Genomic DNA, 13647 nt, shown 5'->3' with positions numbered 1-13647 from the left:
GGGAGGGCGTGTCCTTTTCAAAAATGCAAGAGGCGTTGCTTTGTTGCCGGCCGTTTTCTCCGGTGTGTTAAACACACTTTAGAAAGGAGTGTCCCCAGACTATCAGAAGACGGGGATCTCTGATTGTCTGGTGGCGAGACTATCTCCGGGGCTGAAAAATGAAGCCCATGTGAAAGGGCCAAAACCTGCAGTTCCTTCAATGGCCACTTGAGGCTGGCTCAAGCTAGTCAATCTCCATAGACCCCCATGTTAAAATGCCCAACTTTACAGCAGTCATAAACATGTTTACAGCCTGGCACAAAAAATGGATTTGGTCTCCATAGCTAATATCAGCATTCTTGACAGCTGTATGGAGGGTGACATTTTATTTAACTCATGTGTGTATGTGCTGTTAAGGCTTAAAGTTGGGCATATTTAAGGGCGTAGCAGCTTCGAGTGAAAGGCTGTTTGTGAGGTGCCACTACAGTCTGTAAGTTGGATCCACCTCTCGCTTCTTCTCAAGTCCAGCCTCTTGTGATAAATATGGTCACTTCTGGCTCCAAAAAACTTTAAATAGTGAAAATGCAATGCTCAAGGCTTCAAAACGGCTATCCAAAAACCAGTGGATTACATCATGGTAGCTATGTCCATTTATTTTTATGGTCCAAGTTTATAGTCTAAGTTCAAATCGTATTCCCTTCTCAGGGGATCGCACTTCTGCGGCTTCACCCAGTGGTTAATAGTTTCCCAGTCTTTGCTGTAGCTGCATTTCATTCTGTGTCGTACTTTCCATCATATTCCACATGAATCTGCATAGCTTGTGACAGTTAGATTGACACCAAACACAGCCCTGAGATGACAGCCTTCCCTGCTTTCTTTACAGCCACTGGATAAAAGCCAGATTTTAAAAGGTGTCTGTCAACAGTGGTTTGGCTTTTGAAGACTAGAGTCAATCAAAATGCCAGACATTGTCTCAATACGTGGGACACAGGCATGCTGCACAGTCTGGCATAAGCCAGACACCTGGTCACCCTACTACATAGTCATACATTTGAATCACTTGTGTATCAGTGGACACACTAATGACCTTTTCTTTGAGTTTATTGTGGATGAAGCTTTGAGTTTCTCTGGCTTTTCTTGGGAAATTTTGGATGGATTTCTAGATTGAATTTCTTTTTAGTCCAGAACAGCTAGATTTAACCATGTTCCAGGAAACTACCAGAGTGTGGATTCATGGATGTAGAGCATCCATTTACGAAAATAGGTGCTCTACATCCATGGATAATCTTTTGAGAGTCTCTTTTCTGTCTCCCAGATGAGTTCCAGTGTGCTCACGGGAATAGATGCATCCCACCAGTGAAGGTGTGTGACGGGGAGTACGACTGTCAGGACCGATCTGATGAATTGGACTGTTCGAAACAAATGGAGGGCTGCCATCATCGCTGCGATAACAACACTCGCTGTATACCAGACACCTTCCTGTGTGATGGCGAGAGAGACTGTGCCGATGGGTCAGATGAATCACAGTGTGGTAGGTGAACGTTTGGTAATGAAATCTTTAGAAAAAGAAGATGAATATTAAACTTGTCCACAAGCATCAGATCGTATCTGTGTTTCTTATGTCCAGGTTTGGTGCCTTGTGCCATTAACCAGTATCGCTGTATGAGCGGTCAGTGTGTGTCTGAGGCTCTGAGATGTGACGGATATGCTGACTGCGGTGACCACTCTGATGAGACGCATTGCACAAGACCCCCGCGCTGCTCGTCACAGCTCCAGTGTCCACACAGCCATGAATGCCTTCAGAGAGAGTGGCTGTGTGATGGTGAAGAAGACTGCAAAGACGGGTCAGACGAGAAGGTAAGGTGCTACAGCTGGAGTGAGGTGAAGTAAATCTGTATTAATAAGTAGAGGAATAAATTGAGGTTTTACATGCTTCTCAATTAATCTTTTTTTTTTTTTTTGGTATAATGCATGTGCTTTTTGGAGTGAGGTCAGAAAGCAGTTATTGAAACTAGGGATGCACCAACACTGCTTGTGGATATTTCAATATTTACTTCTGTTTACATGTGTATGGAGCTACATTAGGGTCAAATGTTCTGAATCTGAAAAGATAAAACATGCAACTGAAAAAAAATAAGACCTCAAATGTTAAAATATATATATGGAAGTGAAAAGTGAAAATAAATTATTCATTCAAAAGAATTACCAAAGTGAATCAAAATTATATTTAACCTGAAAAAATGTTTCATATACTTATTTTTATTTTGAATACATTGTTGTATTTTGTTCTCATTTTATGCAGTTGTATTGTTTTATACTGGAATTTTAATTCCTGTTCATGTTTTGACCAATTTGTTTCTGCATTTAAAACGTTAAATTGCAATTCCTGTTAATTTTGAACATTTTTTGCCTAGTTGCTGGTGCACAATTTAATATTTAAATAAAAAAACAACTTAGTAAATTTAGATCTATGTACTTATTTGTTACAGTTGGTTTTGTAAAGTTAGGAAAGCAATGCTTAAGTCAAATTTGATGTTATCTTATGCATTAAGGAATGATCCCAGTCAATCTCACTGGTCCTGGATTGGTACTCTCTATCGACTAAAACCCAAGTCCCAGGTGTCTGTATCGGTACGGAGACTAAAAAGTAGGATCTGTGCATCCCTAGTTGACACATGGTCTCTTCATTTGTATCCAGAACTGTGCGTCATCACCGGCAAAGTGCAGGGAATACCAGTGGCAGTGTGGAGACAGCAGTCAGTGCATCCCTCTGTCATGGAGGTGTGACGGGAAGAAGGACTGCCAAAATGGTGTGGACGAGGACAAATGTGAGCATGTTTTATTCTCAAATATTTACCATTACTCAACTTCTGACTCAGTCAGGTTGGTTTTCTGCTTCAGACACTTTTTCATCATACATCATTGGCTGCATTTAGGCTTATTTAGATACAATTAGTTATACACAGTGGTGGGTAGTAATGTGTTACATGTACCTAAGTATTTTTTTTGCAATCAAATATATGTACTCATACTCTTCCATTGTGCTACATACTTCTCGCTAATTTTACTGATGCATTTAGTTATAAATAATTTTTATATCCACCTGAACTCACACTCCTAACAGCGATAGTCTGACAGCAAGTGATAAGATAGTCCACTAGCTCATCATAGTACCACAGTTGGAACAGAGTTTATGTTTTGGACACTGATACACATACAATACAGACTGTGTCCAAGCTTCTCCTTTGGATTCCATGGGGCGCAGCTGTGTGCTCCGGTTGTGACATGGCTGCTGGAGCTGATCGTGGCCAAACTAGACAATGCTTCTGATTCTACCTGACGTCTTTCAGAAGTGGCTCTCAGCTCTGCTAGTGATACAAAGTTTTTCTTGCTCTGTTTTAGGAGATTAACAGTGCATAACAGCACGTATTTCTGAATGACACTTTCATGACAATCAGTGTGCACTTCACATTCGTTATTACCTGTTGAGGATTATGTATGAACATAATACCTTGATGAAATATATTACTTTCTACTCAAGTAGTTTATTTTCGAGATACTCATTTTTGCTCTACTCAAGTAGTATTTTTATGAGTACTTTTACTTCTACCTGAGTCGCTACAATTACAAAGTAACAATACTTTTATATAGGTACAGTTTTTGTTTACCCACCACTGGTTATACAACGATAGAGAAATCATTTCCAAAGGAATACTTCGCACATCTATTTCCACACAGGTGCGGAGGAGAAGGACGAGCAGAACACAACTTGAAGAAAAACTCCTGCACACTGTCTAAATTGCATTTTGGTGACTAGAACTTTATCAGGTTTGCCTCATGAAGGTCTAGTTAATCATTATGGCCATTATGATCATAATGATCAGAACAAATTTTCAAAATGACTGCAATTTCTGTTAATTCAACATCAGCCATATCATTTTTCATGAGCTGATATGCCCCATTAAAAATGACCCATTTATAACATACATGATTAATTCAAGTGCACCTGCTCAGTCAAATCTGTAATAAGATGAGGGTTTTAGTTCGTTGCAGGTATGGATTTTATCAGTCATGCATCCATACAGTATATTAATGTACTTAAACTGTACAAGATGATCATTTTTGGTAATGATGAAGACGGGCTGATGATCTGTTTCATTACCATCTCAACAGGGCCTCACAAAGCATAATGCCCATTCAGTTTTGTTTGTTTTTGTTTGCTTATTTCTGAGTGTTAAAAACCTGCATATGTGGTGAAATGCTATCTAGTACAGTGAAATGTATTTTAATCACTGTAGAGAACAAGTCTCAAGAACGACTTGGTGCATTTGATTTGACAGGCGGCCAGAGAAAATGCCCCTCTCACCTTTACCACTGTGGTAGCGGTGAGTGTCTGGACCCCCGCCTGGTGTGCAACAGCTTCACCAACTGTGCCGACAGCTCAGATGAGGGCGCAGGATGCGCTCGACGAAACTGCTCCAGCCCATCAGCTCCCCGGTGTGACCACCACTGTGTCAGCACCCCAAATGGACCGGTCAGTACAGAATGTGTGTGTGGTTGTTGTTCTGTCCAAGGCTGTTAGCACTGCTTTGTCCTAAACTTGACCTCAGTATGCTTATATGGAATGGCAAACAAGTCTTTAGATTAGTTTTCACTCTTGTACATTTATAGATGGGTCATATTTCAGCCCGTCACATTTAAAAAACTGTATTTAGACACATAGCACAACATTTTGGCTGTATTTACAACATAAATGTCACACCAAGCTCATGAAAATACCTTCTCCCTCTCATTTTTGCAGAGGTGTTACTGTGCTGCAGGTTTTAAACTACAGTCCAGTGCTTTGTCCTGTGTGGACATTGACGAGTGCAATGAAGTGCCTCATGCTGTATGCAAACACACCTGCCTGAACACCCGTGGGTCCTACGTCTGTAATTGCCACCCTGGCTTCTACCTGGAGCCTGACAACAAAAGCTGCAAGACCAAAGGTACTGTAGGTCCAAACACTGTCTCTGCCTGTTGAAGGAATCATAATGTTCACTATCATGTGCATCCTGTGTCAAGCAAGTTAAAGGAACAGTTCACCCCTAGATCAAAGTGCATATTTTTTCCTCTTACCTGTAGAGCCATTTATCAGTCTGGATTGTTTTGGTGTGAGTTGCCGAGTGCAGAGACGGCAGACATCTCTACAGTGAATATCTCCAATATAATGGAACTAGATGGCACTCTGCGCCAAAAAAATTAATTTGAAAAACTCTACAGCAATGTCTCTTTCCTGAAATCATGACCTGGTTACTCAAGATAATCCACAGACCTTGTTGTGAGCAGTTTCATGTTGGAATTATTTTCTTTCTCCCAAATGACACCCACCAACTGCATCACCAAGCAGACGGAAACATGCATCTACTCATGAACGAGAGGCTTGTTCATAAGTGGTGCTAGGTGATCTAGATAAAGGGAAACTAGACAACAGTTTAGAAATATTTTTGATTACAAAACAATCTTTGCTCTTCAGTTTTTATATTGTTATATTGGTCTATTACTCACTCTGGCCAGAAAACTTCACTGTTCACGTTTCCATCTCTAGACGAGCCTTTGCTTCTGGCATCAGTGCAGTCAGAGCTGTTACTACTGGGAGTCCACAGCAGCACCTTGCGTCTTCTGTCCTCTGCCAATCGGCCAGTCTTTTCACTCGATTACCACTGGGCTCAACAGAGAGTTTACTGGCTGAGCCCCGACTACCAGAGCATCCGCTGGGCTGACATGAAAGACTCAAACAGCAAAGGGACACTCATCAAAGGTACGGCTGTCTCAGGAACTCTACAGTTGTGTAACATGGTGTTGTCTGCAAGGCCTAAAAAAAATATAAATAAATCTTGTTACAGGAGTGAAATCAGATTTCATCGCAGTGGACTGGGTTGGTAAGAACCTGTACTGGGTGGATGGACTGGTGGGCCAGATTCTGGCTGTGAAGCTCAGCGATTCCACAGTGAGATCTCAGGACTACTCTGTGGTCCTGGGGGAAGATCTGGAGCAGCCAAGCTCATTGGTCCTGCTGCCACACAGAGGGTACGGTGCTCAACTTACAAAAAAAACCTAGCAGAAGAAAACACAATGTTTATTTCTGATTTCAGCCCCATATTTTTCATCATTGCACGCATTGCATTGTCAACATTTTCAGGATGATGCTTTGGTCTGAGATCGGCAGCACCCCTCAGATCGAGCGGTCCGGGATGGACGGTTCAAAAAGGAAGGTGGTGGTGAGCCGAGGCTTGAGCTGGCCAGTCAGTCTGGCATATGACCTCCTGGACAACAGGGTGTACTGGGCAGATGAGAAGCTGCGCTGCATCGGTTCGGCCTCTCTGGATGGAGAAAACGTCAAGGTAATCACCGCCAGCTGATGAAAAAATAGTTTTCACGGTTTTAGCAGCTGGTGAAGCTTGATGTTGGTACCCTTCTCTCACTAGATCCTCCAGTTGGTCGAAACACCGAGCCCTTTCTCTGTGGCCGTCTTCAATGACAGAGTCTTCTGGTCTGATACGAAAAGAAGAACCATCCGCTCAGCTGACAAGAACACCGGCAAAGATCAAAAGGTTCTTCTGAAGAGACCAGGGCAGCCATTTGGACTGAAAGTGAGTCTTTAACTTTGAATGCTGTGGTTGTAACTCCTGAAGACCTTAATTATATTACATACTAATATTTTATGAATATATCACAGTTGGCAGTCATAACGACTACAGTATTAAGCCTTAGCTATGAGCCTTGATACATATGTTTACTCTTTCCGCAGCTGATGCACACCCTGTCCCAGCCAGCCATATCCAGCCCCTGTGACCAGCTACACTGCTCCCACCTCTGCCTCCTGGCCCCGACGACGAGAGGCAAGTCTGGAGCACTGGGGTCACCAGGAAATCCAGCGGAGCTGGGGCCTACGGCAGTGTGTCGATGCCCAAAGGGGCTGCTACTTTCCAAGGACAAGATTACCTGCTCTCTGCCTGTGGATTCAACGTTCATCCTGCTTTTGTCTCATACCACAGTCTATCAGGTGAATGTGGTGTAAAGACCAGAGCCTGCAGGCCTTTATTCCTGCCAGACACTTCTGAGAAACAAATTTGAGAAACTCTTTTCTTGTTAGAGGCCTTTTTAAATTATACACTTTCTTTTCTGTTCACTCTTTCTCACTTCCTCTTTACCTCACCCTCTCACTACTTGTAGATTCACCTACACTCCATGCATCGTGATGGTGTGGCTCTGAAAAGAATGCCAAATGGCAGAGATTTGGCCTTGCCTGGTGTAACTAAGGCCTTGGGACTGGACGTGTCCATCCGGGAGCTTTCTCTATATGTGGCTGATGCAGGAAAAGGATCTGTTGATGTGCTGACACTGAGCAACCCTGGGTCGGGACAGGGACTGACGCCCTCTGGACAGATCCTAAAGCTGAGGGTAGGCATAATCAGCTTTTCGAAGGACATGGCAATTTTTTAAAAATCTTGTCTTTCACTTGATTTCAGCCAATGAAGAGGGGTGGTATAAACCATGTTGACAGTTATTATCCTGTAGTGACTCTTATTCAGCTTCACTTCCAAGCCAGCATTTCTCCAGTAAAAACTGTTACTCCCTGCTGAAACGAAACTTCTCTGTCCCACAAGGATGATCTAATCACGGCTCTGGCAGTTGACTGGGTGACCTCCAACCTCTACTGGAGCAGCACCGAGAGGCCCGATCTCCACGTGACCTCCCGAAATGATGGCTACACAATCTCACTGCTGCAGGGATCACTGACGGTAAAGTACAGCTCATATTTGTTCTTTTCTGCTCCTCCACTATCTCCTTTACCTCTGACATTTACACGACTCCTTCCTCCCTGCATACATTTCTCTTTAACTCTGCTCTACGACTTAGCTTAAGGTTTTACTTCTCTTGTGGACTGTTTGATATTGTTCTGACAAAAGGCGTCAATATTAGGTTGAAAGAGTTAATGCAATTTATGTAGAAGCGTAAATAGGCAAAGACAGTAACTTAACATTGTTGAGCTGTAATTTTCCAATAACCTAGATATAAGATTATTTATCAAAGTCTGTTTGGAAGATGGATTTTTGCAATACACCATCTTGGATTGTCCATAAAATTTCCCCACCCTTTGGCTGCCACAGTTTTTCCCTAGCAGACTGAAATTTGGCATGGTGGTTGCAGCTATTGTGATTTCAAGCTTGTTTTATTATCATTTTTTTAAATTAACATTTAAAAGAAATCACAATCTTTCCTTAACCTTCACCAAAGTTTTGTCAGGAGTCTGGACACAAACCTGGGATTCTGCTGTCACTAGGTGTTTTTCCATCCACCTCTTTTATGCACATTTTCAATTTGAGCATAAAAAACCTGAGTGGAAACTCCAAAAATTTGAAAAAAAATGTTTTTAAACTTGGGGGCCTAAGTGCAATGTGAACAGATTTAGTAAATGATGGCATAGTCATGATGTATTGCCATTGTGTGGCCATTGCTAGCTCTCCATCGTCCCTGGATGGCTTTTAATGTGCTTATGTACGCACACAAGGCTGTTACCAGAACTCTTCCAAGGGCACACAGTTGTAAAATAGTTGTTTAAAACTCTTGTTTCCATTGTCCAGTGTGCTCTCCATTGTTATACATCCGTTGTTTTCCTTTGTTTGAGGTTTGACTGGCGCTCTTCTTCTGTAGAGGTAAAATGGTACCTGGCTAGAAATTTAGTGCCACCTCCTGCCTATCTTGATGAACCAACTCCAGATATTCATGTAACAGTAGTGGATGGAAAAGCACATACATTTGCGTTGTCCGCCACAACATCATTATGAATGCAATCTAGTAATAGACAAATGTAATTTCTAGGAGACAGGGTTGGTAAATCAGTATGTGACGGCTACACATAAATGAATGTGTAGGAACCCACCATGGTTGGATTTTCACATGAGCCTTTATACTGTAAATGGTAAGTAAAGTGGTTACTAAAACAGACAGATTTACTCTCAGCTACAACAAGGCAGTACATATATTTATCCCACTGTTTTTACTCCTGACATTTCCCTAAGCTCCTTTCTTTACATGCCCCTAGACACTTTTTTTTCTTTTGCAATCATTTGCATTTCCTGGTACTTTGAATTTAGCTCAGGTCTTGTTCGTTTGTCCTTAGGGCACCACATCCATTGCACTGCATCCCCCCTCGGGACGGCTTTGCTACACAGCAATAGGCGCAGCAGGTGGGAAGAGCCAGACAGAGGTGGACTGCGCCTGGATGGACGGCCGTAACAAAGTAGTGCTGTGGAGGAAGTCGAGCATCCCCAACTCACTGGTCTTTTCCAATCAAGGAACTATGATCTACTGGGCTGATACAGGTAAGGAGTTAAAGAATCTCACATAGTTAATGCCTTCATAAGAGCATATTTTTATTGGCGTGTTCCTTCCTGCCTGCGTGTACCTGTCTGCTTACTCTTCTCCTCCAGGTGAAGGTGTAATCAGCTCTATTGGAGTGGATGGAACAGGATACAAACAGTACAAAACAGGGCCAGGCCTGCTCCTCTCCTTCACACATACTGAGAACATCCTCCTCTGGGTCACCCTGGATAAAGGTAAGGATGGAAGCACAGGAAGAGCAAATTTGAACGCCCACAGTGTCTTCGGGGGAAAATATCTAATAACCTGCTCAGTCCTGCTCCTGGAATTTAATTTCTCGTACATCTTGGCTTTCACATTTGTTCCATCTGTCTTCGTCCCCATCAGGCAGCAGATGGCATCAAAGACTAATGTAACAATGAATTATTTAGTCCACCTCTTCCCCGCAATCTGTACTCTTATACATCTTTAAACATCCACTTGTAATCACCAGCACCTTTTCTCCTCTCCATCAGATCGGTTATTGGTTCTTTCAAATCTTTTTATTCGCTTTGAATAATGAACTCACACATTTCCTCGCCACTCACCCTACTCAGCAGCTTCTGATTTCTGCAGGGTGGAAAGTTGTAGAATGTCTTTTATGCTTCGTAGATTTTTTTTTTGCTTATGTTTGTGTTTGTTTTCAAACTGTGTAGATATAACCAAACTGTGGTTCAGTGACGGCCTCCAGCCTAACCAACTGTGGTTCGAGACAAAGATCAGCGTGGTGGAAGTCAAAGCCTACAGCAACGACACTCAGTCTGGTAGGTACCAATTTAGCTTTAACACAGCAGTTTGAATAAAAAGCACCTCACTTAGTAAACAGCTACAATCTGCAACAGGGAGGTAAATGACTATAATGGAACAAATAGTCAGGAAAATAACAGCTGTCAGGCAGGTAAAGAGTAAGAGTAAACACAATCTGGCAAACCTGTACTCACAGCTGTCCTCTATAGGTGGTTTAGTGTTAAAATGAAGAGCAGATTTGCAGACAGGTGATCTCAAAAGAAGTGACACTATTGTGGAGGACTCTCCAACGGCCACTAGATGGCAGGTGAGGCATGACAGGATGTAGAAAACTCCAGACTGGGAATGCAAAGAGTCTGAAGAGGGAGACGGAGCAGGGATCATGATGACACAAATAAAACACCGGAAACATAAACATACAATAGTATGAAATAATTTTAAGCACAAGAAATCACTTCAAATCACAATGAAAGACACAAACATAATGACTGTGTGACACTTCAATTGCAAAAACATGGCTGGCCTCAAAAATCTGTGTCCATCCAGTTTTGTAGGTCATTCCGAGTGCAGTGTCTTACCTGTAACAAATGACTGATACAGCTGTTTCTTATCAGTGTTTAGGTAAAAAGATAAAATACTGTACAAAGTTGATACCAACAATCAAGGGCTTCAGTTTCATGTCAACATTGGGGGGTGGACATAAATGAAAGAGGAAGTTTCGGGGTCCTCTGCCAGAACATTTTTAAGGGTTAAACACTTTATTTCCTTCATTCTCGTGAATCTCGTGAATTTTTATGCACCAATTTGTGCCTTTTCTCCATCAAGTTATGGTGGTGTAATAGTCTTCTGCTACATGTTCATGTTTTTATTGGGAGGTACAAATCCACATGCTTTAAATACTGAGGGGAACGTCGCCCCTGCGTCCGTGTCCCCCCCCCCCCCCCCCCCCCCAAATCTACGCCTGTCCCAACAGTAGCGCAGATCACCGTGGAGTTGAGAGCATACCATAGGCGTCCCAAGTTTAAAGCCTCTCCGAAGATGCTGTCTCAGTGTTTTCAAGACAGCTGGATGTTGTGACTCATGCTGTTCCTTCTCCCCTATGTTGTAATCAATCTATCAACCTTAGTGCTGATTTACCAGGTGATAAGCACCAATGTCACAACCACCTGAAGATTCTGATGGAGTAAAACTATTTGGCTGCTGAAACTGTGAAAGTGGCCGATCAACACTGAAATCCTCTTTACCCTAATGGATTAATCACTGCCCAGGTTTGTAATGCCGACCAACAGGCTTGCAGCACATCGTCAGCTTAATCTGAAAAACAGTAGCAGGTCAAACCAGTTATCAAGTCATAAGTTTTAAATCCATCTGCACACTAATATTTTCACTGCAACTTTACTCTCTGCTCCAAATGCAGGATGCAGAGGAGGTGTGTTATCGGACACTCGGGGCAGAATGAAAAGACTCGCTTAGGCTCAGTTTGGGTTGAATAGATGGCAGAGTGATGTGATACCTGCAGAGAGATGGGGTTTGGCAAGCTCTGGGAGATCCTAGATTGTTACTGTGTGTGCTGCAGTGGGACGCACAATGATGAATTGAGCTCAACACACACACACACACACACACACACCTCTTGTTTCCCATGTTCTCAGTCTGGCACTGAACGTGTCCTTACAGTGCCAAAGCAGATTTTATAAGTACAGACAGCCAGGAGGCCCTGATTTGTGTCTAAAGCCACAACAGATTATTGTTTGGCATGGGATTAGTTCTAATAATCTGGTTTGTGGCTTATTTACTCCCACGTTACTGCACGTTAAAGCAACTGTACGTAGACATAAGGGAGCCTATTTACCCACAGTAGGATGTTCTTAGCTTTGACCAGCAGCTCTGTAGTGAGGTGAAGTCCATACCTTCCTGTGGACCTCTTTACAGAAGAATTATGTACTGTAGTCACTGGCAAGAGATCAATATGTTTTTTATCCTGTTTGAATTGTGCCATGAAATACAGATATGATGCTTGTCAGTTTAATACATAATTTTGCAAGTCAATAAAGTTGCAGTTTGTTGTAAAACTGATGAAGTATAAGACTGAAAATACATAATTAGACTATAACAATCCTGTAAGTGACGTCCCGGACATACTGAGAAGAGCAACAGTTGCTCGATCTTTTACTTCCTGGCTGATAAAAAGATGAGTCGCTGGAGAAAATACATCAGTTACGATAACGATGCATTTGTGCGTGGAACATAGATATGTTACATATCTAGCCAGCTAGGAGTTAAGCTATACAAAATAACAACAATAAATGCTGTTGACACTACGAGACCTGTGAGCTCCTGAAAAGAAGAAAGCTCTAAATAAAATGGAAACCACACTGCTGTTTCAGACTAGAAGAAATCTCGAGATGGTAATAAGTGATTAGTTTATTTAAAATTCAGTGAATTGCTATTAATTGTAAATTAAGATAATTCAAAGTCTCCCCTCATCCACTTAAAATAAAGTATGAGCAAATAAACCTAACATCAAAATTATTTAGGTTATCATTTTAAGTGTGACAAGCTGTCACTTTAATTTTCTCACAGAGGAAGTAAAGGGTGTTTTTTTGTTAAGTAATTTAATAATCCTCTTTAACCCATGTCCTCCAGGAACTAACAGCTGCTCCAACAAAAATGGTGGATGTGGCCAACTGTGCCTGCCCTATCCCGGAGGTCGCACATGTAAATGTGGCCGGGGCTTCTACGCTGCCAGCGCCACTTCCTGTTCCCCACTTCCCGACTGCCCCACTGGGGAAGAATCCTGCTTTGATGGTAGCAAGTGTATCAGCAGCAGCAAGTTCTGTGACGGACACGTGGACTGTCCGGACCAGTCAGATGAACAGGACTGTGAGTTTTCATCCAAATCTTTAATTATCCCACTCAGTTAAAGTCACAGCAGCCAGGGTAGATATCATAATAATCATTTGAATCAATCATGATTTTTAGTCGCCTCCTCAGTAACTTACCAACTTTGTTTTGTTTAAGTCATGACTAACTACAAAATCTTTAAATATAAGCCTGCAAAATATCTTTTTTCTATGTTTCTCATCCTAGGACCCATTTTTAATTAATTCTAACTACAATTATTCTAATCCTGCCCAAAACAGTGCATAAATTGAATGTAACTAATGTTAGTAATTGGATCGTGTTAGGCCAAATCATCGTGATGTCGCGCTAACACTTACGTTGTGTTCACACCGGCCGCAAATAAAATTATAGCTACTGCGCAGCGATGGGTCGGGTCCCGGCATTTTTAGGCAATTCTGAGCAACAAGCAGAAGAATTGGAAGACATTTAGGAATTTAGCAACACAATCTGCCTTTTGCATCAGCTGATGCTTGAACTCACAACCTCTGAGACTAAGAATCAATTTCTAGCTCACTGAGCTAATTAGTCAGTGACAATTCATGTGTAGCTTCACAAATTGACTAAGCCAGACGTGCAGGTTTAGCAGCCGTCCATGCATGGAAAAGCAGATTT

General features: G+C 42.1%; 1 protein-coding gene across 1 annotated transcript in view; it reads left to right on the top strand.

The window, feature by feature from the left end:
• The window catches only part of si:dkey-88l16.3 (low-density lipoprotein receptor-related protein 2), a 23007-nt gene that overhangs the window by 7377 nt on the left and 1983 nt on the right, over nt 1–13647 (top strand). Inside the window, exons 9-24 of the mRNA XM_050053051.1 lie at nt 1295–1510; nt 1607–1836; nt 2678–2807; nt 4320–4513; nt 4781–4967; nt 5567–5779; nt 5865–6048; nt 6161–6362; nt 6447–6611; nt 6770–7024; nt 7195–7422; nt 7629–7763; nt 9146–9347; nt 9456–9581; nt 10041–10148; nt 12778–13014. Of these exons, the coding sequence (XP_049909008.1) occupies nt 1295–1510; nt 1607–1836; nt 2678–2807; nt 4320–4513; nt 4781–4967; nt 5567–5779; nt 5865–6048; nt 6161–6362; nt 6447–6611; nt 6770–7024; nt 7195–7422; nt 7629–7763; nt 9146–9347; nt 9456–9581; nt 10041–10148; nt 12778–13014 (3012 nt within the window). The remainder of the gene's footprint in view (nt 1–1294; nt 1511–1606; nt 1837–2677; nt 2808–4319; nt 4514–4780; nt 4968–5566; nt 5780–5864; nt 6049–6160; nt 6363–6446; nt 6612–6769; nt 7025–7194; nt 7423–7628; nt 7764–9145; nt 9348–9455; nt 9582–10040; nt 10149–12777; nt 13015–13647) is intronic.

Source organism: Epinephelus moara, chromosome 9 (genome assembly GCF_006386435.1).
Source record: "Epinephelus moara isolate mb chromosome 9, YSFRI_EMoa_1.0, whole genome shotgun sequence".
In the NCBI taxonomy this organism is placed as follows: Eukaryota; Metazoa; Chordata; class Actinopteri; order Perciformes; family Serranidae; genus Epinephelus; species Epinephelus moara.
Note: the sequence above shows the minus strand (reverse complement) of the source record. Positions and strands in the feature narration are given on the sequence as shown.